Here is a 27,211-nt window from a genome sequence, read left to right on the forward strand (position 1 = left end):
TGTTTGTAGTGTCACTTCCCCTTGGCAGGAACTTTAAAGAGGCATCTCATGTAACAGACTCTCCCAGGCACCAGGCAGCTGTCATATTTAATCTCCGGAGCAGCTCTGATATACTGTATTAGCCCGGAGGAAACTACAGCTCAGAGAGATTAACTAACCCGTCTAAAGTCACAACTAGTAGCCAGCATTAAACTAGTTCTCCTTGGTCCTAGTATATTGCCAGTAATGTTCTTTCTTCTGTTCTTTAAAAATAATGTATTTAGGCATTAGAATATTAAAAACATAGTTCTCAAAACTTGGAAAAGTATGCACTGGAGTTCTTCCACAGGACCCAGGTTCATTTCCCAGGACCCACATGGTGGCTCACAACTGTCTTAACTCCAGTTTCAGGGAACCTGATGCTTTTCTCTAGACTTTGAGGGCAACTAGGCATGCAGGTAATGCACAGGCATACATGCAGGCAAAACATGGTGCATATTTTTTAAGTAAATTGGGAAAATATAGAGTGCTAAGCAAGAACATGTTAAAATCCTGATGTTTCTTTTTAGTCTTTTTTAATATGTATCACTAAAAGCAGATATTTGTTGAGTTCTTGTTTTGTTCTAGATAGTATTTTTGGCTCCTTTCTTTGTTATTTTTTAACGTGTGTGTGTGTGTGTGTGTGTGTGTGTGTGTGTGCGCGCGCGCGCGCGCACGCGCGCGCTGTGGATATCGCTCTGTATGCTGTAAATGTGTTGCTCTGATTGGTTAATAAATAAAATGCTGATTGACCAGTAGCCAGGCAGAAAGTATAGGTGGGACAAGCAGAGAAGAGAATTCTGGGAAGAGTGAGGAGTTGTCAGCCAGACACAGATGTGAAGACAGAACTGAGAAAAGGTACCAAGCCACGTGGCTAAACATAAATAAGAATTATGGGTTAATTTAAGTGTAAGAGCTAGTCAGTAGTTAGCCTGAGCTAATGTCCAAGCAGTTTTAATTAATATAAGCTTCTGAGTGATTATTTTATAAGTGGGCTGTGGGACTGAGGGGGCTTTGTGGGACCCGGAGAAAACTTTCAGTTAAATGTGTGTGTGCATGCACCCCATTGGAAGCCAGAAGAGGACATTGGATCCCTGGAGCTAGAAATGAACTGCTTATCCTCCTGCCTCTGCCTCCCAAGTGTTGGACCTGTGACCATACAACAGCACACTTGGATTAACCCTTTCTCGTGTACTTTTTTCTGACAACATATCAGTAGGCACTGTCATTTTATAGATGAGAACAATAAGCACAGAGACATTAACTCGCCAGTGGCCACACAGATTGTGAGTTGATTTTTTTTTTTTTTTTTTTTTTTTTTTTTTTTTTTGGTTTTTCGAGACAGGGTTTCTCTGTGTAGCTTTGTGCCTTTCCTGGAACTCACTTGGTAGCCCAGGCTGGCCTCGAAATCACAGAGATCCGCCTGGCTCTGCCTCCCGAGTGCTGGGATTAAAGGCGTGCGCCACCACTGCCCGGCGAGTTGATTTTTTTTTAAATGTATTTATTTGTATTTTATGTACATTGATGTTTTGCCTACATGGACGTCTGGGTGAGGGTGTTGGATCCCCCAGAACATGGGTTATAGACAGTTGTGAACTGCCATGTGGGTGCTGGGAATTGAACCTGGGTCCTCTGGAAGAGCATCCAGGGCTCCTAACCTCTGAGCCATCTCTCCAGCCCCCAGATTGTGAGTTGAAACCCAGACGGGCTAGCTCTGCAGCATTTTGTCACATTTAGTATTTGGGGCAGATGATTCTTTGATATTTGTTGTAGAATGTTTAGCAGCATCCTTGGATTCTTCCTACCAGATACCAGTAACCAATGTCTCTAGATGTTGCCATATGTCTCCTGGGACGTAAAGTTGTTTCCACCTAAGAACTGCTAGACTGAAGCCCCGTGCCCAGCCTCTGGCTTCTACAACCTCTTCACACCTAAAATGTACAGAGTGCCAGCAAGGTGGCCCAGCCAGCAAAGGTGCTTGCTGCCAGGCCTGACGACCAGGATTGGATCACTGGGGGCCACACAGCGAAAGGAAAAGACAGTTTCTTGTAAAAGCCAGGCTTGGGTGCACACTTGTAATCTCAGGGTGTGGGAGGTAGACGCAGAAGGATTTGGAGTTTAAGGGACATCCACGACTACATTTCAAATCTGGGGACAACTTGGGCTATGAACACTTGTCTAAATAAAAAAAAAAAAATACAAAAACTTAAAATAAGTAATAAGATAGGGGCTGGAGAGGTGGCTCAGAGGTTAAGAGCACTCGCTGGCTGCTCTTCCAGAGGTCCTGAGTTCAATTCCCAGCAACCACACGGTGGCTCATAACCACCTATAATGAGATCTGGTGCCCTCTTTTGGCATGCAGGCATACATGTATATAACACTGTATATATGATAAATAAATAAATCTTTTTTTAAAGTAAAAAGTAATAAAGTTGCTTAGGGGTCTCAGTCAAGTAAAGCGCCTGCTCTGTGAGCAGGAGGACCCGAGATTACTGCCCAGCCCCTGTGTACCGTGCCAGGTGTGGTAAGGGTGCTGGGCATCGTGGATGGAACCCCCAGTGCTCGGGAGGGAGAGACAGGAGGGTCCTAGGGCCTTGCTGGCCAGCCATTTTAGTTTAATTAATGACCTTAGGGCCAATGACAAACACTTGTCACAAAGGAGGTGGACAGCATTCCTGAGAAAGACACCTACGAGTGTCCTGTCTCCACACACATGCAAACACGTACACATACGTGTACACCTAAGAAGTAAGACAAAGCAAAAACACTGAGACGTACAGCAAAAAGGAAGAAGACAGGAAACACAAGGGGAAAGCAACTTTTGGAGGAGCCTCTTGCTGGGTCTGTCAGGGAGCTGGGGCCGGGGCCGGGGCCGGGACTTTGAAGACGCGTCCTCCCTGTGATGTGTGCTAGTGTTGCCTGCGCTGGACAGGTGTCGGGTGTCCTCCAGAGCTGTCTCCGATTTATAGTTTCCCTTGGTGCGCCCCTGGCCTTTGTTTCCACAATTAACTTTGCAGGGGTGTGTGGGCAGGCGCTCCCACCCTCCCAAGGCTCTCCAGTGTTTAGACCGCGTGGTGGCTACTGCTCGAGCCGGCAGGAGTAGGGGAGGAAACCACAGCACTGAGATCTGCCCGGGCAGACCCGTCTTCATACTCCAGACACATCAAGCATTCATCACCCTCCTGTAGGGGTGCGGCCGTGGACATGTATGATCCCCTCTACAGCAGTGACCCTCATGGCGGCTAGGTCAGGCCAGAAGTTGACCACAGACTGACTTTGGACTCAGGGCTATCAAACTCCAAAGTGATTCTCAGTTGATGAGGTCAGCACCTAACCACCAGGGCAGCTACCTCCCCCTGCAGGCCCCATTGCACACAGCAGATGCTTCTGTGCCCTAAGCTGTCCGGTTCTCCACATTTGCATCCCTTGGATGTCTCTGATCTGGGGCAGGGGCATGTGGATGCGTGCTCCCCACATTGACTGTCCATCTTCGGGTCTGTGGGGCAGCTCTGTTCTTTTTGCTGAGTTTCTCTGAACTGTTTGGCTGTCCTGTCACAGCCTTTGTGAACTCCCAACGTTTTTTCCTCTTCAGAATCAATTCTCATCCTGACTCTTCTGCACTGTATTACAATGCAGCTTCTAGTCCTCTACCTTCCCTAGAAGTCTTTTAGTTTGATGGACTCTCATTCCTTTCCTTCCTCCCTCCCTTCCTTCTTTTTTAAAGAAAGATTACTTTATTTGTATTTCTGTCGTCTGTGTGTATATGTCTGTGTGTGTATATGTACCTGTGCGTGCAGGTGCCCATCATGGCCAGAAGAAAGTGATCCCCTGTAGCTAGAGTTCCAGGTAATTGTGAAGAGCCAGACCTGGGTGCCGGGAACAGAACTGGTCTTCTGCAAGAGCAGCAGGTGGCCAGCCAGCACCCTGACTGCCCAGCCCCGCTCCAGCCCCCATCTATCTGTCTGATTTTGTCTTTGTTTCCTGTATCATCAGCATCCTGTCTTTTCCTGACTTACTCTTCGTTGCTGTGATAAAAACCTCTGATCCAAAGTAGTTTAGCGGAAGAAAGGCTTACATCCAGCTTACAGTTTACAGTCCCTCATGGAGGAAGTCAGGACAGGAGCGGAGCAGGAACTTCATGGGAAAGACTGCCTCCTGGCCGGCTTGCAGACCCGTGCCTATTAGCTAGCTTTCCTATACAGGCCAGGAAGACCTGCCCGAGGGATGCTGCCTCCCACGGGGGCCTGGGTCCCCACCTCAATTAATAATCAAGAAAATCCCCACAGGCCACGCTGCTGTGGGCTTTCCCCCAGCTGGAAGTCCCTTCGCAGATGACTCTAGGCTGTGTCAACCCCACAGAGTGAACTAGGATGCCGTCCAAAGAGATCTCGTCAATCCCAGTGTCCTCGGCCTTCCTTGCTTCCTTCTAGTAGTTTCTCAGTTCGAGGGCTAGCATTCAAACCGTTCATCCACTTTTAGTTCTTTTTATACCTGGTAAGAAGTGGGAATTTAATTTCATCCTTTTTCTTGAAGACAATCCTGTTTTTCCAGCACCGTTTTTTGAAAAAAAAAAAAGTCCCTTCTCCAATATGTGTTCTGAGCACCTTTGTGAAAAATCAGTTGGGTTTAGTTGTGTAGTTCACTTCTAGGAGTGTATGTTTGGTGTTTACTTTTTTTTTTTTGGAGGAAGGGAAGTTGCTGTGCATGCCATGGCAGGGATGTGGAAGTCAGAGGACAACTTGTGGAAGTCAGTTTTCTCTTTCTACTCTGGATTCCAGGGATGGAGTTCAAGTTGTCAGGCTTGGCAGCAAATGCCTTTACCTGTGGAACCCTCTGAGCAGGCTCCCGGACAGCCCTCGATGTGTGTGTGTGTGTGTGTGTGTGTGTGTGTGTGTGTGTGTGTGTGTGTGTGTGTGTGTGTGTGTGTGTCTGTGTGTGTGTGTGTCTGTGTGTTTTTTTTTTTGTTGTTTTTTTTTTTTTGTTTGTTGTGTGTGTGTGTGTGTGTGTGTGTGTGTGTCTGTGTGTGTGTCGATGCCAGTACCATGCTGGCTTGATTACTACAGCTTGGCTTTGGCTATTTGGGGCTTTTGTGATTTGATAGAAATTGTTTTTTTCCTAATTCTGTAACGAATGTCATTGGCGTTTTGGCAGAGGTTGTGTTGAATCTATAGATCACTTTGAGCATTATGGACGTCTAACAATACTGATTCTTCTATCCGTGAACACAAACTGCCTTTTCTTTTCCTTTTTCCCTCCCCATTTCTTTCCCTTCCCCTTCCTTCCCTCCCTCCTCTGACCCTTCCTCATCTCCTATTTCTTCTCTCAGTGTTTTACAGTCTCAGTGTCGCAGGCTTTCACGTCTTTGATTACATTTCCTCCTAGATGTATGTTTTACAGCCACTATAAATGAGATTGCTTTCTTGATCCTAGTTTAGGTAATTTGCTATTGGTGTATATCAAGCTATTGGCTTTTGTGTATTTATTTTGTACCCTGTAACTTCGCTGAATTTGCTTATTCAGATAGTTTTCAGTGTTACCTGAGGGTTTTCTTCACATTAGAGCATATTATCTGCAAACTGACAACTTGGCTTGTTCTTTGCCACCTTGGTATATCCTTGTTTCTTTCTTCTGCTTGTGACTTTCAATATAACACAAATAAAAGTGATGGGAAAGGGTGCCTTACCTTGTTCTGTCTGAGAGAAAGGTTTTCAGCCTTCCCCCACTCATTGTGTTTGGCTTTTATTGTTGTGTTGAGGTATGTTTTTTCTATTCCTAACTTGTTGAGAGTTTTGAGTTTTTTTGTTTGTTTGTTTTATTTTTTATTTTTCTTTTTTTGAGACAGGGTTTCTCTGTGTAGCTTTGGAGCCTTTCCTGGAACTCACTCTGTAGCTCAGACTGGCTCGAACTCACAGAGATCCACCTGCCTCTGCCTGTCTTGTTGAGAGTTTTTAAGTAATGAAGCAAGATTCAATTTTGAGCCGGGTGGCGGCGGCGGCAGTGGTGGCGCACGCCTTCAATCCCAGCACTAGGGAGGCAGAGGCAGGCGGATCTCTGTGAGTTGGGAGACCAGCCTGGGCTACAGAGTGAGATCCAGGACAACCAGGGCTATACAGAGAAACTCTGTCTTGAAACAAACAAACAAACAAACAAACAAACAAAAGATTCAATTTTGAACTTATTGTTATTATACTCTTTATTTTCTGAGACAGCGTCGTCTTATACTGTAGGCCTGGCCTATAACTCACTATGTAGTTCAGGCTGGCCTGTAACTCATTGTATAGCTCAGGCTGGCCTGCAACTTACTATATAGTTGCTGTTGATCTCACATCTGCATTCCTCCTGACTCATTCCTCTCTAGTACTAAGATTAGAAGCAGCACCTAACGTCCTAGCACTTGAGAGGTGGAGGCAGGAGGATTAGAAAGTTCAGGGTCAGCCAGGCAGTGGTGGCGCATGCCTTTAATCCCAGCACGAGGGAGGCAGAGGCAGGCGGATCTTTGTGAGTTCCAGGCCAGTCTGGTCTACACAGTGAGTTCCAGGACAGCCAAGGCTACATAGAGAAACCCTGTCTCGAAAAACAAAAAACAGAACAAGACAAAGAAAGAGGTTCAGGGTCATTCTTGCCTGTGTATCAGGTTTGAAGCCAGCCTAGGACATGTGAGGTCCTGTCTAAAACAAACAACAACAACAAACAGAAAGAAAAAGGAAAGAAACTTTAAAAATTCTTCCTTGATATGAGGAAGTTCAAGAGTAAGTTAACATCCACATATTTGTACAGTTTACATAGTTTTTGTTATTGATTTCTAGTTTTATTCCAGCACATTTGGAAAATAGACTCACTGTGATCTCAGACATTTGTTGTGCTGACACTTGTTAAGACTGTTCTGTGGCCTGCCTGTCCTGGGAGTGGTCCCTGTGTTGCTTGGAAGAAGGCACGTGCAGTTGTTGAGTGGGATGTTCCCTAGATGTCCGTGAGGCCCTTTGGGCTGTGGAGCCGTCAACTCTGTTCTTCCCTTACTGACTTTACGTCTGGAGGACCTGTCCATTCCAGGAAATGGGCTACTAAAGTCACCATTGGTTACTATGTTGGACACATACTCTCTCTCACTCCGTGTGTGTGTGTGTGTGTGTGTGTGTGTGTGTGTGTGTGTGTGTGTGTAACAATAACAATGTTATATATAACAATTTTTATTTATTATTTTGGGGTGAGGTGTATATATATATACATATATATATGCATGTATGTATAAACACGTGTGCGTGTGCACACACACACTAATTAATTAATTTTTGAGACAGGGTCTCACTCTGCAGCCCTGCCTGGCCTGGAACTCACTATGTAGACCAGGCTGGCCTCTGACTTACAGAGATCCATCTGCCTCTGCTTCCCAAGTGCTGAGAGTAAAGGACTGTACCACCGTGCCCATTTCAAATGTTTAACTTTAAAAAGGGTGTTGCATAAGGTATTAGGTCAATCCCCAGTTCTCTACAGGAAAATTAATCAGTTAACTCTCCATGTGAGAGTTTCCACGAGGATTGCTCTGTGTCAGTTTCTGTGGCCCTCTTTTGACCATGGGTGAATCACTAACCTGACTATTTCTCTTCCCTGCCCCCAGACTCTTGAGTCTGCTAAGAAAACACTGTGTAACTGCTGTGTCACCAGCCAATTCTTCTTCTTCTTTGTTGTTGTTGTTCCCTAAAAGTTCTGTTCAACAATTTGTATTTATTATTTTGGGGGGAGGGGGTGCTCATGTTTCATGGCCCATGTGTGAAGGCCAGAGGACAACTTCTTTTTGGGGTGCATGGTTCAAGACAGGGTTTCACTGTGTGGCTCTGGCTGTCCTGAAACTTGCTCTGTAGATCAGGCTAGCCTCGAACTCACAGAGATCCACCTACCTCTGCCTCCCGAGTGCTGGGATTAAAGGCGTGCGCCACCACCGCCCGGCCAGAGGACAACTTAAGTTGGTTCCCTCCTCCCCTCCTTACTTCAGTTAGAGCAATGGATTCAGGTACCCAAGATTTCAAGGCAAACACTTTTACCTGCTGAGCCCTCTTCCTGCAAACCTGCTCCCCAACTCTCAAACGTTCTAAATGCTCGTTAGTGTGGACTGTGGGCTGGACATTGAAAGGTTAGCTATCTGTCCCCGTCTTCACACTACGGCATGTTTTAGTCATTGTAGTTCAAACAAGCCCGTATATCTGCGGACGCTCTGCTGGCACACTAGATGGCATCCTAAGTCTGGGTTTACTCAAGGCCATGGTTTTGTGTGTTGACACTGTTTTAGCCCTAGAGGGCATTCCAAGGCCAGTGTCAAGTAAACAGTTGTTCATCACGAGACACCTAAAAAAGGGTAGTCCTTCTCTGATGTCCGAGACCAAAGGTAGGGCCATATGTCTCATCCTCAGCCCTGGCCTATGGTCCCACACTGTGGAGCTGGGCTGAGCTCTGGGCAGAACCATTGTTAAGGCGCTATCCTCAGACTCCTGTAATCACTGATGCTGCAACACTGCCCAGCCCGCCAAGACCAGTGTATCACAGGATAGGCCTGCATTCATTTGCACTAAAACCATGGACTTTGGTACTTGAACAGGTCCTAGAGATCAGGACCCATATATAATGTGTTCTTTAAAAAGAAGTTACATTTTAATAAAGTGTTATGTCCTTAGATTAAAAAATATTATTGTGTGTGTGTGCATGATGTATGTACATGTGGGGGTGTGCACACCATGGTGTGCATGTGGAAGTCAGAGGACAACTTGTGGGAGCTGTTTCTCTGTCCATGTGGGTTCTAGGATTCTAACTCAGCTTCTCAGGCTTGCATGACAAATGCTCCACTGCGAATCACTGGCCCTTCTTATGTCTTTTGAGACAGAGTCTGAAACTAGTTGGCACAGAACTTGCTATGTAGACCAGGCTGGCCTTCAGCTCTCAGTGTCTTCCTGTCTCCTGGAGCTGAGATCACAGGCATGTGTCACTACGCCTGTGGAGACCTGGACTTTAAAAGAGTGGTGCTGTAGTTATGAGAGAGACTGAAGGATACAAGCTTTCCTGGCCACCTAAAATCATGTTAAACATGCAGGCTTTCTGATATTTTAGAATCATGTGGTGGTTAGTTTTGATTGTCATGGATGATTTAAAAAAAACCCCACGGGCTGGAGAGATGGCTCAGCCGTTAAAGGCTAGGCTCACAACCAAAAAAATATAAAAAAAAAAAAACCCACAACCTTAAGTATTGTCAACTCAAGTCTTTAAAACCATATCACACGTCATGTACTATAGTGATCACATTAACATTAGTCCCATAGTTTTTTTTTTTTTTTTTTTTTTTTTTTTTTTTTTTTTTTTTTTTTTTTTTTTTTATTTTGGACTTGTTAAGGATAAATGGCTTTTGTGAAGGGTCTGGGGTACCTAATTATCATTTAGAACTTGTGTTACTCTCATTGGTTTTTCCATTTCCTCCCTGCAGGTATGTTGGTGGCTACCTCAAAGGATTCTATAAAGCATTTATCACAGTGTCTCCACCCCAGTGTCTTAGGTCAGGGCCAGACAGCAAGCATCCAGAAGCTTCTGTAAGCTCAGGGGCATGCTAGTAGTTGTTCAGTAACTGGCTCTATGGAGAAGAGGATAAAAAATTATCATGTTTGTCTATTTCTGCGTATGAATGTCTTAGTTTGGGTTTCCATTACTGTGAAGAGATACCATGACAACTCTTATAAAGGAAAAACATTTAATTGGGGGTGGGTTACATTTTCAGAGGTTCAGCCTATTGTCATCATGGCGGGGAGCATGGCAGTATGTAGGCAGACATAGTGCTGGCTACATCGTGATATGAAGGCAACAGGAAGTGGACTGAGTCACTGGTTTGGCTCAAGCACATATAAGACCTCAAAGCCCGTCTCCACAGTGACACACTTCCCCCAACAAGACCACACCTGCTCCAATAAGGCCACACTTCTTAAAAGTGCCACTCCCTTTGGAGGACATTTTCTTTCAAATGACCACATTCCACTCCCTGGCCCCCAAAGGCTTATAGCCATATCATAATGCAAAATGCATTTAGTCCAACTTCAAAAGTTCCCATAGTCTATCACAGTCAACAATGTTCAAAAGTCCAAAGTTCAAAGTCTCTTTTAAGATTCATGCAATCTCTTAACTGTATTCCCTTATAAAATTAAAATAAAAAAGTAGATCACATACTTCCAGCATATAATGGCACAGGATATACATTACCATTCCAAAATGTAGGGAAGGGAGCATAGTGAGGAAATACTGGACCAAAGAAAGACTGAAAACCAGCTGGGCAAACTCCAAACTCTGCATCTCCGTGTCTGATGTCAAAGCGCTCTTCCCATCTCCAATTCCATTCAGCTTTGTTGACTGCAGCACACGTCTCTCTCTTGGGCTGGTTCCACTCCCTGTTAGCAGCTCTCCTCAGCTGGTATCCCATGACTCTGGCATCTCTAACATCTTGGGGTCTCCAAGGCAATCCAGACTTCAACTTCACAGCTTCACACAATGGCCTTTTAGGCCTGCATTCAGGGACACCCCTGATATATGCCTGGCCTCAGCAGCTTTATTCCATAATTCCTTCCTTCTATCCTTAACTTTAAATCCAGAGCCACGGCCAAAGCTGCTAAGTTCTGCTGCTTGCTGGGGCTGGAACATGTCCTCGTTATTCAATTACATCTTCATCAACTTTCTGTTTTTGATGGTTACTTTCATCACTTAAGCTTGGCTGTCCTGGAATTTGCTCTGTAGACCAGGTTGACCTCAAACTCAGAGATCCACCAGCCTCTGCCTTCCAAGTGCTAGGACTAAAGGCATATGCCACCACTGCCAGGGTGGTGACTGTGATTTTTAAACAGCTCGCCATGTTGCATATTTCTTTTTAAATATATAACATTTTTATATATTTTTTGAGAATTTCATACATGCAAACAATGTATTTTGATCATATTTGACCCCAGCTCCCCTGTCCAACTCCTGTCAATCTCCCCCTTCACCCCTGCCTTTCAAAATCATGTTTTTGTGTGTTTTGGTTGAGATGGGGTCTTACTATGTAGCCCTGGCTGGCCTGGAACTCAATAAATAGACCAGACCACCCCCAGATTTGCGGAGTTTGAAGTGCAGACTAGAAGCACTCTGCCTTAGAGTGCCGGGATTAAAGGGGTGTACCACCATGCCTGGCCTGTTTTTGGTTTTGTTTCTAATAACTCACCGAGTCCAATTTGTGTTGCCCATAGATGCATGGCTGTGGGACCATCCAGTGGAGCACAGTCGTATCCCCAAAGACAACTGACTGCCTCCCTAGCAGCCATCAGCTGTCAGTAGCTCCCAGCTAGGGACGGACGTATCACAAATTCCAGAGTTCACGTTGAGGAGATGTTACCTGTGGGTAGGCAGGAGGCTCTGGGGATAACTTGGTACTTCTGCTTTTGGACGAGGAATCCAGAAAGGCCCCCAAGTACAGCTGTGTGGCCCTCTGGATTCAGGTCAAACCCCTTGTCTCCGTGCATGAAGCTCATCCAGGTGGATGAAGCGCCTGAGGTGGCCACCGTTCCCAACTGTGTGACTGAGGGGAAAGCTTCGGCTCCTCTCACTTGTGAAACCGACTAGTAAGTAGTATCATCTGCTCCAAGGGTTACACATAGGCCATCCTTGACCACAGGACGTATTGACTGGGTGTGATGTTAATGTTGTCATGGCCCCGCTGTAATAGAATTGCCACTGCTACCTAAAGTGACCTTAGGTGCTGAAGTCTGTATTACCATTCTGTAGAAAACATTCTAAATTAAGTAAAAAACTAGCATTTTGAAAATCCCAAGCTAAGATTGGATTTTATTTTTTTTTTAAGTTTTTGGTTTTGGAGACAGAATCTCACTATGTCATCCAGGTTGTCTTCAAAGAAATCTTCCTGCTTCAGCCTCCCACGTGTTGGGTTACAGGCACGCACTTCCACTCCCAGATCACATTTTTAAATAAATCTCAAATATAAGAATGGTAGCTGGGTGGTGCACACCTTTAATCCCAGCTCTCGGGAGGCAGAGGCAGGTGGATCTCTGTGAGTTCGATGCCAGCCTAGTCTATAGAGCAACTTCCAGGACAGCCAGGGCTAGCTCTTACACAGAGAAACCCTGCCTCAGAAAAAAAACAAAACAAAACAACAACAACAAAAGAATGGTTTCTTAAGCAGTGAGAATGCTAATGAATATTTGTAATAAAGCTTGTGGCTATTTCAGGAGGAAAGAAGTCAATTGTTAGGGATGTTTGTGTGTGTGTATGGCGTGTGTGTGTGTGTGTGTGTGTGTGTGTGTGTGTGTGTGTGTGTGTTACACATGCATGTGTGTGTGCGGAGGCCAGAGGTGGATATGGTGTCTTTCTCTGGTCTGCCTTACCTCTTGAGACAGGCTCTCCCACTGAAGCAGAGCGTGCAGAGTTGGCTCGTCCAGCCAGCCACCTTGTCCTGGGAACCCCGTCTCGGTCTCCCGAGTGCTGGCATTATAGCCAGGCTTCCGTGCCCACCAGCTTTTATGTGGGTTCTGGAGGTCCAAGACCCCTGCTGGATATTTGTGTGGTGAGCACTTTACCCACTGAGCGTTCTCCTAGTTCCCCTTCCCGGAGTTTTAAACCTCCTAGGTGTGCTGTTGCATGGTGTAGAGACTAACTGACTGTAGAAACATGGATGAGCTCAGTGGGATCGGCCTCCACAGGACGCAGCCTCCATCGTGGGTGCCCCTCGGGGCTTTTGCTTGTTTTCTTTTGACAGAGCCTCACTGTGCAGCTCTGGCTGGCCCTGCACTCATAGAGATCCACTTGCCTCTGCTTCCCTAGTGCTGAGATTAAAAGTGTGTGTCATCACAGCCAAGAATCCCTCTCTTCTTTGTGGTTCTTCCCTTCATCTCATTAGCTTCCAGTCTTTCACCCATCCACCTGTCCGTCCATCCGTCCACTCATGCAGCCATCTATCCATCCTTCCTTCTATCCGTTCTTCCATCCATCCATCCTTCCTTCCTTCCACCCTTCCATCCACCCATCCGTCCATCCACCCACCCACCCTTCCTTCCTTCCATTTATCCTCCCTTCCATCCATCCTTCCATCCATCCACCTACCCTTCCTTCCTTTCTTCCTTCCTTCCATTTATCCTTTCCATTCTTCCATCCACTACATATGAGTTTCAAAAAGTTAATGGTGTAACTTACACAAACATGGTGAACGTGAAAGAAAGATTTGTTCACTTACTATTGAAGGAGACGTCCAGATAAGGGTGCTTCTAAGAGCATTTGAAGGAATGCAGATTTAGAGGAATTTAAAAAAATGTCAGCATTAAAACAGTGTCAACTGGTTAGACACAGAACTGGTTAATGTCCTATAAGGCAGCAAGTGCCTAACCTTTGGGATTATTTGTTCAGCTAGACAGGAATATGTAAGTTAACATGTAACTTCACAGTGTATCTGACACTTCTAAAATTACTATGTATAGGAGACTCTAGGCATAGTTACTAATTAAACAGCCCTTTTATTTCAGAACCATTCCCTGAAAGGCATTTATTTCCACACGAGCAGAAGCCTTTGAGAACTTTTACTCTGGGACTCCAGAATGAAAAGGAGCAGGCTTTCCCCTGCTTTGGGTTAGACCCGTCTGAGGACCTAAGCTGTCCTTCCTCTGCCTTAGTGCCTTAGACTGCCTTGAACCGGTTTTACCGCCCTCTCTTTCAGCAGTCACCTTTTTCTCTATTTCTATGGTCACCAGTGTCTCAGCTCCCTGAGGACACAGTGATCTGTTCGCTGACACTGAATTCTCCTAGCAGAGCCATGGGTGGGAGGAGTTTATTTAAGTTCTCTGTCCTTATGGATCCAATTTAGTTAATATTTAACAAGCAATTATTAATGCAAAGTACTTCAGTTAGACTCTGTGGGGCATGGAGAAAGGAATAATACCTCCTCCAGAACCCATAATTCAGTGGGGAAGACAGAAACGTGGAAAGCCTTCCGAAGTTGTTTCTTCATCGTGACTGAACATTAGGGCCACCTGGGGAACTCTGAAACACCCTGATGCCTTCTACATTCCAGACTCATTAAATCCGAATCCCAGGGCTGGGGGACGGGACCAAATCAGTCTGTTTTAGAGGTTTCTGGGAGATTCTGGTGTACTGCTAAGCTAGAGTAAAACAAACTGGGAAAACTCCGTGCAGCATTAAGTGCTGAATCAACAGGGCACCCCAGCCATTCTGGACAGGCTAACCTACTATCCAGTTACGCTTCAGCCCACGAGTGCAGAAAATACAGCCTTTGTTGTAAGCGTGGGGAAGTCTCAGGTCAGTTTGATTGCAAAGCACCCGCCACACATGCTCACTGGGGGCTGGAGGATGGCTCAGTCAGTCGGGTACTTGCCATGCAAGCACCAGGACCGGACTTGGTCTCCAAAACCCACTTGAAGAGCTGGGCACTGCCGAATGGTCCTGCTACTCTGGTGCAGAGCGGAGACATGAGGACCTCAGGAGGAGCTGGCTAGCCAGTCCGAGGCCTATGTCAAAAACTACGGTGGAGGCCTAAAGAGGTGGCTCAGTGGTTAAGAGCATCTGTTGCTCATGCAGATACCCCAGCTTTGGTTCCCAGCACATGCATTGTGGTTTATAACTGCCTGTGACTCCAGTTCCAGGGCATCTGACGCCTTCTTCTGATTGCTGAAGACACCAGGCTTGCACACAGTGCACATGCATGCAAGTAGGAAAACGGCTCATACACATAAATCTAAAGAAAATTTAAAACAATGTGTGGATATTACAACTTACCCATACCCACATTTGTTCTAAAGTGTAACACAGAGGAGAGTGAGTGAGGAAGACACACCAGTGTCCACACACAGGCAAATGAGCATCACACAGACACACACACAAAGAAAAACACCTTAGGAGGTATGCCTTGAAGGAGGCTGTGTCTCTAAGGAAAAAGGGGCCTCAAAGATCAACCCAGAAGGCTACCCTCTGGATTTCTCTTCTGTGCTACTTTACCGGGATTTTTTTCTCCCTTATCTTTCTGAGGATCCCTCCCTCCTCCTCCCTCCCTTTCCTCCCTTCCCCCTCCTTCCCTCCCTCCCTCCCTCCCTCCCTTCCTTTCTTTCCTCCTTTTCCCTTTTTTGAGACAGGGTCTCTACATCACCCTGGCTGTCCTGGAACGCAGAGAGTTCTCCACACCCAGCTCAGTAGTTAGGTTTTCTTACCAGTGCACAAGTTCTAATCACTGACAAACGGCCTCTGTCAGTGTCAAATACAGTGGATAGATAGTCTTTCTGCCACTCTTGGGTAATACACACAGAGGACTCTAAGTTGGCCTACCACAGAGGTACCTGCACATCTGTGTTTACTGCAGCCAAGATGTGGAACCAGTCAATAGATGAATAGAGAAAATGTGACACACACACACACACACACACACACACATACACACACACACACGAGCGCAGTGGAGTCCTGTCCATCCATAAAGAATGCAATTATATCATTTACAGGAAAGTGGATGGAAGCGGAGATCTTAGTAACAGAACAACTCAGACACAGACAGACAAGTATCACATGTTTTCACCCATCTCTGGATCGTAGATTTTGAATAGATACATAAAATCATTAATATATACATATGTGTGTAGGTGTGTACATGTGTATGAGAGAGAGACATGACAGAGACGCAAGATTGTCTGGGAGAAGAAAGAGACTAGCAAGAGGGAGAAAGGGATGTTTTGGAGAGTGAACGTGGTCAAGCCCCTGACTCGCTTGAATGAAACGCCTTTATGAAACCCAGTACTATACAGTGAATATTCTAAGAAGGATTGTCTTGTCAGTAGCCAGCTTACACGACAGCGTTTTAACAGGAGGCTTTGTTCTTCTTGTCTTATCTAGACCTAAGAGGAAAAGAGTGACTATGGTTTTTGCTCACAGAATGGATAACGACCAGCCGCCTGTGGTTACTGCTACCTTGCTGGTGCCCCTTCAGAACCACAGCTGCGCGGAAGCAGCCGAGGCCCTGCTGCCCCATGGCCTGATGGAATTCCATGAGGAACACAGCTGGATGAGCAACAGGACAGACCTTCAGTATGGACTGAGCCCTGGAGAGGTGGCCACAGCCAGCATTTTCTTTGGTGCTCTGTGGTTGTTCTCTATCTTTGGCAATTCCCTGGTGTGCCTGGTCATCCACAGGAGCCGGAGGACTCAGTCCACCACCAACTACTTTGTGGTCTCCATGGCGTGTGCCGACCTCCTCATCAGCGTGGCCAGCACCCCGTTTGTTGTGCTGCAGATCACCACTGGAAGGTGGACCCTCGGGGGCGCCATGTGCAAGGTAGTGCGCTACTTCCAGTATCTCACGCCCGGCGTCCAGATCTACGTGCTCCTCTCCATCTGCATAGACCGCTTCTACACCATCGTCTACCCGCTGAGTTTCAAGGTGTCCAGAGAAAAAGCCAAGAAGATGATCGCAGCCTCCTGGATCCTGGATGCAGCCTTTGTGACGCCTGTCTTCTTCTTCTATGGTTCCGGCTGGGACGGCCATTGTAACTACTTCCTCCCTCCCTCCTGGGAGGGAACTGCCTATGCGGTCATCCACTTCTTGGTGGGCTTTGTGATTCCCTCTGTCCTCATAATCTTATTTTACCAGAAGGTCGTGAAGTATATCTGGAGGATAGGCACTGATGGGCGGACCCTGAGGAGGACGATGAACATTGTCCCCAGGACAAAGGTGAAAACCGTCAAGATGTTTCTCCTCTTGAACGTGGTCTTTCTATTCTCCTGGCTGCCTTTCCATGTGGCTCAGCTCTGGCACCCCCATGAGCAAGACTACAAAAAGAGCTCCCTTGTCTTCACAGCGGTCACGTGGGTATCCTTTAGCTCTTCAGCCTCGAAACCCACTCTCTACTCGATTTATAATGCCAATTTTCGGAGAGGAATGAAAGAGACTTTCTGCATGTCCTCCATGAAATGTTACCGCAGCAACGCTTACACCATCACCACCAGTTCAAGGATGGCCAAAAGAAACTATGTGGGCATTTCGGAAATCCCTCCTGTGAGCAGGACGATGACCAAAGACTCCATCTATGACTCATTTGACCGAGAAGCCAGGGAAAAGAAGCTTGCCTGGCCCATCAATTCAAACCCACCAAACACTTTTGTCTAATTTCTAAGAATTATTTCACTGTCACGTGCAGAGATTAAAAGGCTTTAACTATGAGAGGGGAGTGATTTCCTTAGTTTTCACTTACCTGTCTGTCTGTAAAGTGCGCCCACTGTTGATTATGGTCTCTGGGGACTTTGTTCTAGCCGCTTTTGTTGGTCAGTAGCGCTCCCACCATTAGATGCCCATGAAAAGTTCTTTCCTGGGCTGGAGAGATGGCTCAGAGATGGTTAAGAGCACTGGTTGGTCTTCCAAGGACCCAAGTTCAAACCCCAGCACCCACACCACACAGCAGTTCACAGCCACCTTTAGTTCCTGCTTCAGGGGATTCAGTAATCTCTCCTGGCCTCTCAGGACACTACACACTTGTGGTGCGTAGACATTTGTAAAGGCAAAACACCTGTACACATAAAATTGAAAGAACAAAACAAAAGCTTGTTTGTTCGTTGGTCTGCAAGTTTCCTGAATGGGGACAATGGCGCAGAGGGTAAGGGCATTTCCTCCAAGTCTGACAGCTCGGGTCCAGTCCCTGAACCCCCACGGTGGAAGGAGAGGGCCAGCTCCTCCAAGTTGTCTTCTGGTTTCCACACAAGTATTGTGGCGTGCATGCGCTTGTTGTGTGTGCACACACTCACACTAGATAAATGTAAACGAAAAATTAAAAACACTTTTTGCTCTATCATCAGGTCAGTATACACATGCTTCTATTTTTGGTTCTGTCTTGCTTTATTTTGTTTTTCTTGTCTCTTCTCTACTGAAATTTTATAACTGGCCGACTGTTTCACTGAAATCCCGTAAGTGATGTATTTCAAGAACTTATGTCTCTCCAGCTCAGCAACACAGTGTGTATTTGCATGTTACCTCCTGAAGGGGGGCAGGGCACTGGCCATTGACCATCCACCAGAGCCTAATGGAACTGCCGGCAGGCCTCCTGTGATGGGTTTAATCATTATTTGAGAGAGAATGGGTAGAGTCATCTACATTCCTTGCCTTTTCTTGTTTTCATCCTTCCTTAGTCCAAGCAGCTGGGGAAGCCTTGAAAATTCATTATTTTATTTATTGGTGGTGGTGGGGTTCACTTGGAGAGGCCAGAGGAGGAGTCAGTTCTCACCTTCCACTGTGTAGGTTCTGGAGCTTGAACTTAGGTCATTAGGCTTGACAATAGGCACCTCCCACTGAGCCTTCCTGCTGGTCTAAGCCTTGAAATCGTGTGCTGTTTCCCTCGAACCTGTGACCCACCCACACAGTTCCTAGGACCCATATCTCCCTTCTCTAAGTCATACACAGGCAAAGGAGCAGGCGACCTTGCCAGGCTTGTCAAAAACAGGAATTGCTCTGCAGTTCGCCACGAGACCTTCAAATGCCTGGCCCTACTGTGACCACCAGGACACAAAGGGCAAGATTTGGCTGATTTTTCTCCTATAAATTCTGACAGAAACCTTCCATTGTAATTGCAATTAAGGAAATAAACTTTTACTTACGTGTCTGTGGAGGTGCCCACAGAGGCCAGAAGATGGCCTTGGATTCGGTGGGGTTAGAATTATAGGCTGTTGTGAGCCACCCAACACAGGTGCCGGGGGCCAAATTGGGGTCCACTGCAAGAGCAGTATGTGCTCCTAACTGATGAGCCATGCCTCTAGCCCCGTGAGGTTCATCTCCAGTCAGATATGGTTCTCTTCTCTCTCTCTAGATGGAACCATGATTCGCCTTCCAAACTCAAACTCTCCTTTCCTGTGTGACTTAGGATTTGACTCCTTTGTTCCCAGGTGTACATTATTAGAAATCTAGCACTAGTACATTTAGAATTTTTTTTTTAAAGATTTGTTTATTTATTATGCATACAGTGCTCTGCCTGCATGAATCCCTGCAGGCCGCAAGAGGGCACCAGATCTCATTACAGATGGTTGGTTGTGAGCCACCATGTGGTTGCTGGGAATTGAACTCAGGACCTTTGGAAGAGCAGACAGTGCTCTTAACCTCTGAGCTATCTCTCCAGCCCCTGGAAGTTTTTTTTTTTTAATAGATGGATATAGCACACACTCATAATTCTAACCCTCTGGAGATGGGAGCAGGAGAATTGGAGTTCAAGTTCATCCTTGACTACACATATGAGACCTTGTCTCAAAGGCAGTACAACACAAGAGAAAAGGAATTTATTTTAATGAAATAAGGGCTTACAGACAAGCCTGGTTTGCATTTTCATGGGCTAGTTAACATGAGCTGCATGCAATAACTCATTGTTTAGCAATCTGCTTGTATTAGCTCATCCTCTCAACAACTCCATGATGTTTTTATGTTTTTTGTTTGTGTTCTTTGACATTGGGTGTCATTTTATAGCCCAGGCTGGCTGCATACTCAAGGCAATCTTGCCTCAGCCTCCTCACCTGTGATGAGTTCATAATCGCCTCTATTTACCAGACAAGGAGACTGGAACTCAGGGATGCAGCTTGTCAGGTCGGGATGTGACAGCTGGCATTCTGACTTGGGCCCTCCCCCTGTGGCTCATTCCTTACCATTTCAGATGTCTCCCTAGAGAACGTGAGTGGCCCCAACGAGACAAGCCCCATTGGCCTGATCACAACCTTGGTAGCACTGTAAGGTCTAAAATAATCTGACTGTTCTGATGGCGTCAAGATCGAGTTTAATGAGCTGGCTCACACCTTTCTCTTGGCCAAGGATTGGTTCTTCAACCTCTGGTACTGAGTGTTTTGAGATCCACAAGTTAGTCTCACAAACACCAGTAAATAACACAAGATTATGTTTGGTATTTGTGACAAAGGACAGCAATCGCTTTAAATCACAGCACTCAAGAGGCAGAGACAGGCAGGTCCCTGAGGTTAAGCCATCCTGGTCTACACAGCAAGATCAGGCCAGCCTGGGCTACATAGTGAGAGCCTGTCTCAAAAGCCAAGGCAAAACCCCAACAGAATAAGATATTTGCTCTAAAACCATCTACAGGAGTTGAACATGCTGGCACGCCCTTGTCATCATCACTCAAGAGGCAGGAGGACCTAGAATTTCAAGGTCAACCTGGTCTACACAGTAAGCTCCAGGCCAGCGGGGTCCAACAGTGAGACTGTTCTCAACCGCAAATGACAACAACAAAAAAATATCTTCAGAAATGCTTTTAGGTTGAGATGCTTCCTTCAAGGACCAATTCAAAAGCCTAAACATATAAAAGAAAATAAGTGCTTCCCTTTATTCCCTCTTTTCCTTTTTCACAGGCTTGGCAGATGTCTCTGAAATGAGGCAGGTGCCTCCCTTGGCCCTTGAATTTTATGGTTCAGACTTTAAAGTAGAAAGAACCCTTCTAGCTGTTCTGTTTATTTATTTGTGTTTGTTTGTTTTGTTTTGTTTTTGAGGCAGGTTTCTCTGTGTAGCTTTGGCTGTTCTGGAACTCACTCTGTAGACCAGGCTGGCCTCAAATTCACAGAGATCCGCCTGCTTTTAACTCACCCGTACTGAGGTTAAAGGCATGTGTGCCACCAGTTGGCACTTATTTTAAAGACTGATTGTAGTGTGTGTGTGTGTGTGTGTGTGTGTGTGTGTGTCCATGTATTGTAGATGTGTACAGGTACCTATGGAGGCCAGGAGAGAGCATCAGAACCTCCTGGAAACCCAACTCCAGTCCTCTGCAAGAGGAGCAAGTGCTCTTAATTGCTAAGCCATCTCTCCAGGCCCTGCTTATTTTAATTTATTTCTATTATTTATTTATTTTTATAATTCTTATAAATATATATAAATTTATAATATATATAAATTTATAAAAATTTATAAATATTTATTATAACATTATTTATTATAATTATTTATTATTGTTATTGTGTGTATGTATGATGTGTGTGTGTGCACACTTAAGCCAGGAACAGTGGCTTTCCCAGTCTGCTCTGTCCCTGTGATAAATGCCATGAGCAAAAGCCACTTGAGGAGGAAAGGGGTTTATTTCATTTTACACACCTCACAGTCCATCATGAAGGGAAGTCGAGGCAGAGCCTGGAGTCAGAAACTGAAGCAGAGCCCAAGGAAGGATGCTGCTTACTGGCTTGCTCCCAGAGCTTGCTCAGCTCAGGACCACCAGCCCAGGGGTGGCACTGCCCACGGTGGCCGAGACTTTCCCTTATCAACCATCAACAGACTTGCTCCCAGTCTGATGGAGGCATTTTCTTGATTCAAGTTCTTCTCCCCAGAGGACTCTAGCTTGTGTCGAGTTGACAAAAGGCTCACCAGCACACTTGCTCCACTTTTATGTATTTATGGATTTGGTTTTTTTTTTTTATTTTCTATTTATTTTATTCGTGGTGTTGTTGTGGTTTTGGTTTTTTGAGATAAGGTTTCTCTGTGTAGCCTTGGCTGTCCTGGAACTCGCTCACTAGCCCAGGCTGGCCTCAAACTCAGAAGACTGGGATTAAAGGCATGCACCACTACCGCCTGGCCTTGTTTTTGTTTTTGAAACAGTCTCACGTAGCCTAAGCTGGTCTAAAACTTTCTATAAAGACAAGGCTATCCTTGAACTCCTGATCCTCCTGTTGCTACCTCCCAAATACTGGGGTTACCAGTTTGCAGCACCATACCCAGCTTTATTTTTTTATTTGTCTTTTTTTTTTTAATTTAATTTGGGGGAGGGGTTTGGAATGCGGGTAAGTCTCACTATGTAGTATTGGCTGTTCTGGAACTTACTATGTAGACCAAGCTAGACTCAAACTCATACAGATTGCCTGCCTCTGCTTCCAGAGTGCTGGGATTAAAGGCGTGTGTCATCTATGCCCTGCCACAGTAGGGCCCTCTCAAAATTGAAAAGAAAAAAAAATGTAAAAAGAGGGCTGGGGATATAGCTCAATGCAAAGTGACAGTCTAACATGTAAGACATTAAAGTTAGTCACCACCACTACCAACACACACACACACAACACACACACACACACACACTTAAAAATAAAAAAGATTTAGGCTCATGCTTTGGATCCTAGGAGGCTGAGGACTGTCATGGGTTTGAGGTCACCCTGGACTACATAGTTAAGTTCCAGGACAGCCTAGGCTACAAAATGAGACTATGTCTCATAAGAAGCAAATGCATAAAATAACAATTTAAATAAATACCCATTTTTCAGAGCAGAGGGAACCCTCTGAAGCCTCAGGCCAATAAGTAAAGTTAGAGGTAATCTACCATTCTTGACAAACTGGGTGGGTGAGATGGCTCGGGCATGTGCTTGTCTGGGTTCCGTCCCTGGGTGGAAAGAGCCTGCTCCTGAAAGTTAACCTCCACACACCTTTTAAATAAATATGGCAACCAGTTCTGTATCTCTCACGGTTCATTTGTTGGAGGATAAACGTCCTCGCTGAGGGCCGACCTTGAAAGGATACACAGTCCTTTGTTCTCTTAATTCAAAGGAACACAGACTTTGTTCATCCGAAGGGAAGGATGGAGAACCCGGACGCAGTTCTGCGAGACGCCGCTTGGTGGCGCTGTGCCTAGCGGGCAGAGCCGGGTGTTTTTCACCGAGCTGGTCATCGGAATTCAGAGAAATCTTCGTCTCTTAGCAACCACACAGCCAAGTTTGCGGAGCTCCCAGACTCAGCTATGGGTTAACCAATCAGTGTGCTTAAAAAACATCGGAGGAGATTCCCTAGCAAATAATACACGCTACAGGCACGAAATCACTACTCGAAATATTGTTTTAAACCCATTTTACAAATGTGATCATGCTTTAAAAGTCCCATAGATCACCAAACTGGCCGTGGTACCACTAGCATTTCCCAGGGCCTCTCGGTTTTCTGTTCCCTTTCTTTTTAAGTCAGCGTCTCCTGCATCCCAGACTGGCTTTGAACTAATGATCCTCCTGCCTCTACTTCCCCAGTCCTGGGATTACAGGCATGCGGCATCACACCTGGTTTTACTCATTGCTGGGCAGCAAACCCAGGACTCTGTTCATGCTGGGTAAGCACTGTTCAAGCTGAGCTACATCCCAAACCTCTTCTGCTTTCATAATTTGACTCAGAGAATGTGCAGACTTCGTAGCAGTGCGTTGTAGACCCCCCTGAGTGCACACGCATGCGCAGGGTAAAATACTTAAATTTAGTGTGGAATGAATCCACTTTAGGCCCATCTCATTGACTTCAGATCCTCTACTATCTCGGCAGCTCTGGACTTTTTCCAAATGTGGACACTTCAAGTTTCAAGATAGTCTATCTCAGAAGCCTCTTCTAAAATACTGTTTGGGGGTCCAGTGTGATGTCTTTCTCGAACTGGGCTGTTTGCCATTTGCACTCAAGGCCTCTTTCATGATGGCCCACTCCAGGAAGAGGTTTCAAAGTCTTCAAAAACATCTTTTTTTTTTTTTTTTTTTTTTTTTCCTTTTCTTTTTTCCTTTCCCATGCTTGGCATAGTTCTTGGTCTTTCTGCTTGAAAAGCTCATGTTCACATGGATTTTCACTTTTTGGCCTATACTAGTAAAAAAAAATGGGGGATCCGCTAATACGGTGAGGGGCATTCCTAGCTTGTGTCTCTTGTCAGCCCTCACAGAAGCCAGCCTCTGATGAAGGCCTGACCAGCTTTCCCCTTTGTCCTTCTGATGTTCCTTTGTCTTCCTGTGTGGCTGTGCGGCCTGGCTGCTGAGCTTCAACAGCAGTTTCTGTCAGTCTTGGGTTTTTTGTTTTTTGTTTTATGACAGGATCTTGATATACAGTCCTGGCTGGCCCAAGACTCACTATGCATTTATCTTTTTGTCTTTTGAGATGGCATCTCACATATCCCAGGTTGGCCCCAAACTTGTTATGTAGCTGAGGGTGATCCTTTTCCCTTCAGCTGAAAGAAGCCAGATAGGCTTAATGAGGGTCTTTTCCTGTTTGTTGCCATAGACCTTGTATCTTCTCTCCTGCGGCCCTGGAAGGGGTGGTTTTGGTGTGGTCTTTGCCGTATTTGATTCTGAGCTGTCCCGGCTTTTAGACTCCATTTGATGTCACTTCATCTGTCTCAGGGTCTTCCAAGTCCTTGCCAGGAAGGAGGTGCTGAGGGACACAAGATTGGACTGGGCTTTTCCTGTTCAGATCTTTGTGGACCCAAACAGTCTGTCTGGCACAGCTCATTGCCCAACCCCAGCCCGGACCAGCCCAGGCCAGCCCAGGCCAGCCCAGGCCAGCCCAGGCCAGCCCAGCCCCACAGTGTTTGGGACCCTGTGTCAAACACACTAAGGGGATTAGGTGAGTCTGCGGAGAGCCCAGGATTTACAAATTCAGCTGGATGTAGTGGCACAGGCTTTTAACCCATGTGCTCAATAGGCAGAGGCAGGTGTGTTCCCATGAGTTCAAGGACAGCCTGATTTACACAGTAAGTTCCAGGCCAGCCAGGGCTGCAGAGGGATACCTTATTTAAATAAAGAAAAGAAAAAGATATTCAGCCGATCTTCTGCCTCAGGGTCCTAGAGTGGGTGGAGCTTCAGCAGCTTCGGAATCATAACTACAATCTGTCCTGCAACAGAATCTGAACTTCTGGGCAGCTCCATGCTGTTACAGTCCCTGAGATCCTCCAGTCCCCTTGTTCTTCGAGCCTACACTGGGGGGCCTCAAATGTATCTGTTCTGAGCTGGGCTGTGCTAGCCTCCATTCGGCCATTTTCAGTGGTGCGCTGGAGACTGACTGTCCGTGGTCTGCAGCCTTCACCGATCTCCATAGAGTACACACACCTACCACTGCTAAGTAACTACCACACCAATGTCACTGAACATCGAGTAGAAGAGACACACTTAAGCGGGCGAAAGCCACCTGTAAAATGCCATTTCTTTGCACACTTTGCACACCCCTAGTGAGTTGAGGGATTAAAAAGGTGAGCGGATGGGGTAAATTCTGGGCAGACCCAGGCAACAGGCACGGTTCAATGAACAGATGACAGGGGCCTTTCTTCTACAGGGCTTATTAAGGGGGACTGTGAGCTAGAGTTCAGGCGCATCAGCCACCTTAACTGTGTGTCTGTGCAGTGCGCAAATCAGCACAACTTGACAGGACAGTCCAGACTTGGATTAATGACCACTTGTAATTAAGTAAAACGATGAATTGGAAAAACAACAACAAAACCCTGGTATTTAGCAGCCTGAAAATCATTGTATGTGGATAATCAGAGCATAATATCACCAGTTGGAACATCAGTGGTTTTTAAAATGAACCTAATTAATTGAGGGCTATTATTGCCACAAGAGCCTCCAATTACACCAATTCAAAGGATAAGCATAGCACTATACAGAAAACAACCTGAGAATAGGCTAACACTACATTTTGAGTTCATTAAATGTTTTTCTTTTTGATAACTTAAATCCTCACATACTGTGAATATCTTTATTTTTTCCCATTTGTTTAGTGTGAATATGGGTGTGTGATTAAAGGACAGCTTGGCAGAGAGGGATCTCCCTTCAACTGTATGTGTGGGTTCCAGGGATGAGCTCTGGTTGTCAAGCATAGCCAGTGCCTTTACCTGCTGAGCTGTCCTGCCAGCCCCATCCTGTGCTATTTGACAAGCAGGTTTTCATACCTCGTGGCTAATCTTGTCAACTTGCTGAGATTTTACTATGAGGACATTTTCAGAGGAGGGAGCACTCGCCCTGAATGTGAACAGCACTAGCCCACTGTCTGGGGACCCAGACCCAGGATAAAAGGAAAACAAACTCGTCAGAAGCATCTACCCTGCTTCCTCACTGCAGATGGAGTGACGTCCACTCTGTTTTCTCATTGCAAATACAGTGATATCCACCGTTTTCTTACTGCAGATACAGTGACATTAACTCTGCTTCCTCACTGCAGATGCAGTGTCTGCTTCCTTACTGCAAATGCAGTGATATCCACCCTGTTTTCCTTACTGCAGATGCAGTAACATTCATCCTGCCTCCTCACTGCACATGCAGTGACATCTACCCTACTTCCTCACTGCAGATGCAGTGACATCCACCCTGCTACCTCACTGCAGATACAGTGATATCCACCCTGCTTCCTCACTACAGATACAGTGACATCCACCCTGCTTCCTCACTGCAGATGCAGTAACATCCACCCTGCTTCCTCACTGCAGATGCAGTGACATCAACCCTGCCTCCTCACTGCACATGCAGTGACTAGTTGCCTCATACACATGGTTTAAGGACTGAACCTTAAACCATGGGCCCAAATAAATCCTTCATCAGGCATTTTGTCATAGCAGCAAGAAAAATGACAAAACGACCTGATTTATCACACCGGTTACCCTTTCAGAGTGACTGTGTGGACAGATGAGGAGTCAAGCTGACTAGATAATTCAAAGTGACTCAGAAAATGGACTGAGGACCTGCCTAGTCCAGTTTTAATAAAAAGAATTAGGTGTATGTGTGCTTGCCTTAGTGTGTCTGCACACCACCTGTGTGCAGGAGCCCAGGGGATCCCCTGGAACTACAGTTCCAGGCTGTGTGAGCTACCATGTGGGTTAAGGGTGCTCTGTAGGAGCACTAAACCCTCTTAACCAGAAGCAGAAGCAGAGGATAGCTCCCCAGAGTCAGTTCCCCCCTTCCACCCGTGGGGACAGAACTCAGATTGTCAGACTGGGCAGCAAGTGCCTTTGCCTGATGAGCCATCTCGAGGACCCCAGACCCCCTTTTCTTTTCTTTTTTCTTTTCTTTTCTCTTCTTTCTTTCCTTCCTTTCCTTCTCTCTCTCTCTCTCTCTCTCTCTCTCTCTCTCTCTCTCTCTCTTCTTCTATTTATTTATCATGTATACAGTGTTCTGTCTGCATGTATGTCTGCAGGCCAGAAGAGAGCAACAGATCTCATTACAGAACCTCTGGAAGAGCAAGCAGTGCTCTTAACCTCTGAGCCATCTCTCCAGCCCCCTCTTTCTTTTTCTTTCTTTCTTTCTTTCTTTCTTTCTTTCTTTCTTTCTTTCTTTCTTTCTTTCTTTCTTCCTTCCTTCCTTCCCTCCTTCCTCCTCCTCCTCCCTCCCTCCCTCCCTCCCTTCCTTTCTTTCAACTGTTCTAGGTATATACAGAGTATTTCAGCATTGTGAAACAGGCAATTTGACA

The 27,211-nt window shown here is 45.9% G+C and overlaps 1 protein-coding gene across 3 annotated transcripts in view; it reads left to right on the forward strand.

The window, feature by feature from the left end:
* Gpr19 (G protein-coupled receptor 19) overlaps positions 1 to 17,239 on the forward strand; it is a 32,343-nt gene extending 15,104 nt beyond the window's left edge. For 2 of the 3 annotated variants that reach the window (XM_037204050.1, XM_028894458.2), the window contains one exon: positions 15,916 to 17,239. In XM_037204050.1, coding sequence (XP_037059945.1) covers positions 15,938 to 17,185 — 1,248 coding nt within the window. In that variant the 5' untranslated portion in view covers positions 15,916 to 15,937 and the 3' untranslated portion in view covers positions 17,186 to 17,239. The remainder of the gene's footprint in view (positions 1 to 15,915) is intronic. The other variant, XM_028894459.2, reaches the window with a different exon arrangement.
* The last annotated feature ends 9,972 nt before the right edge of the window (positions 17,240 to 27,211 follow it).

The sequence above is a fragment of the Peromyscus leucopus genome, chromosome 3 (assembly GCF_004664715.2).
Source record: "Peromyscus leucopus breed LL Stock chromosome 3, UCI_PerLeu_2.1, whole genome shotgun sequence".
Lineage (NCBI taxonomy): Eukaryota > Metazoa > Chordata > Mammalia > Rodentia > Cricetidae > Peromyscus > Peromyscus leucopus.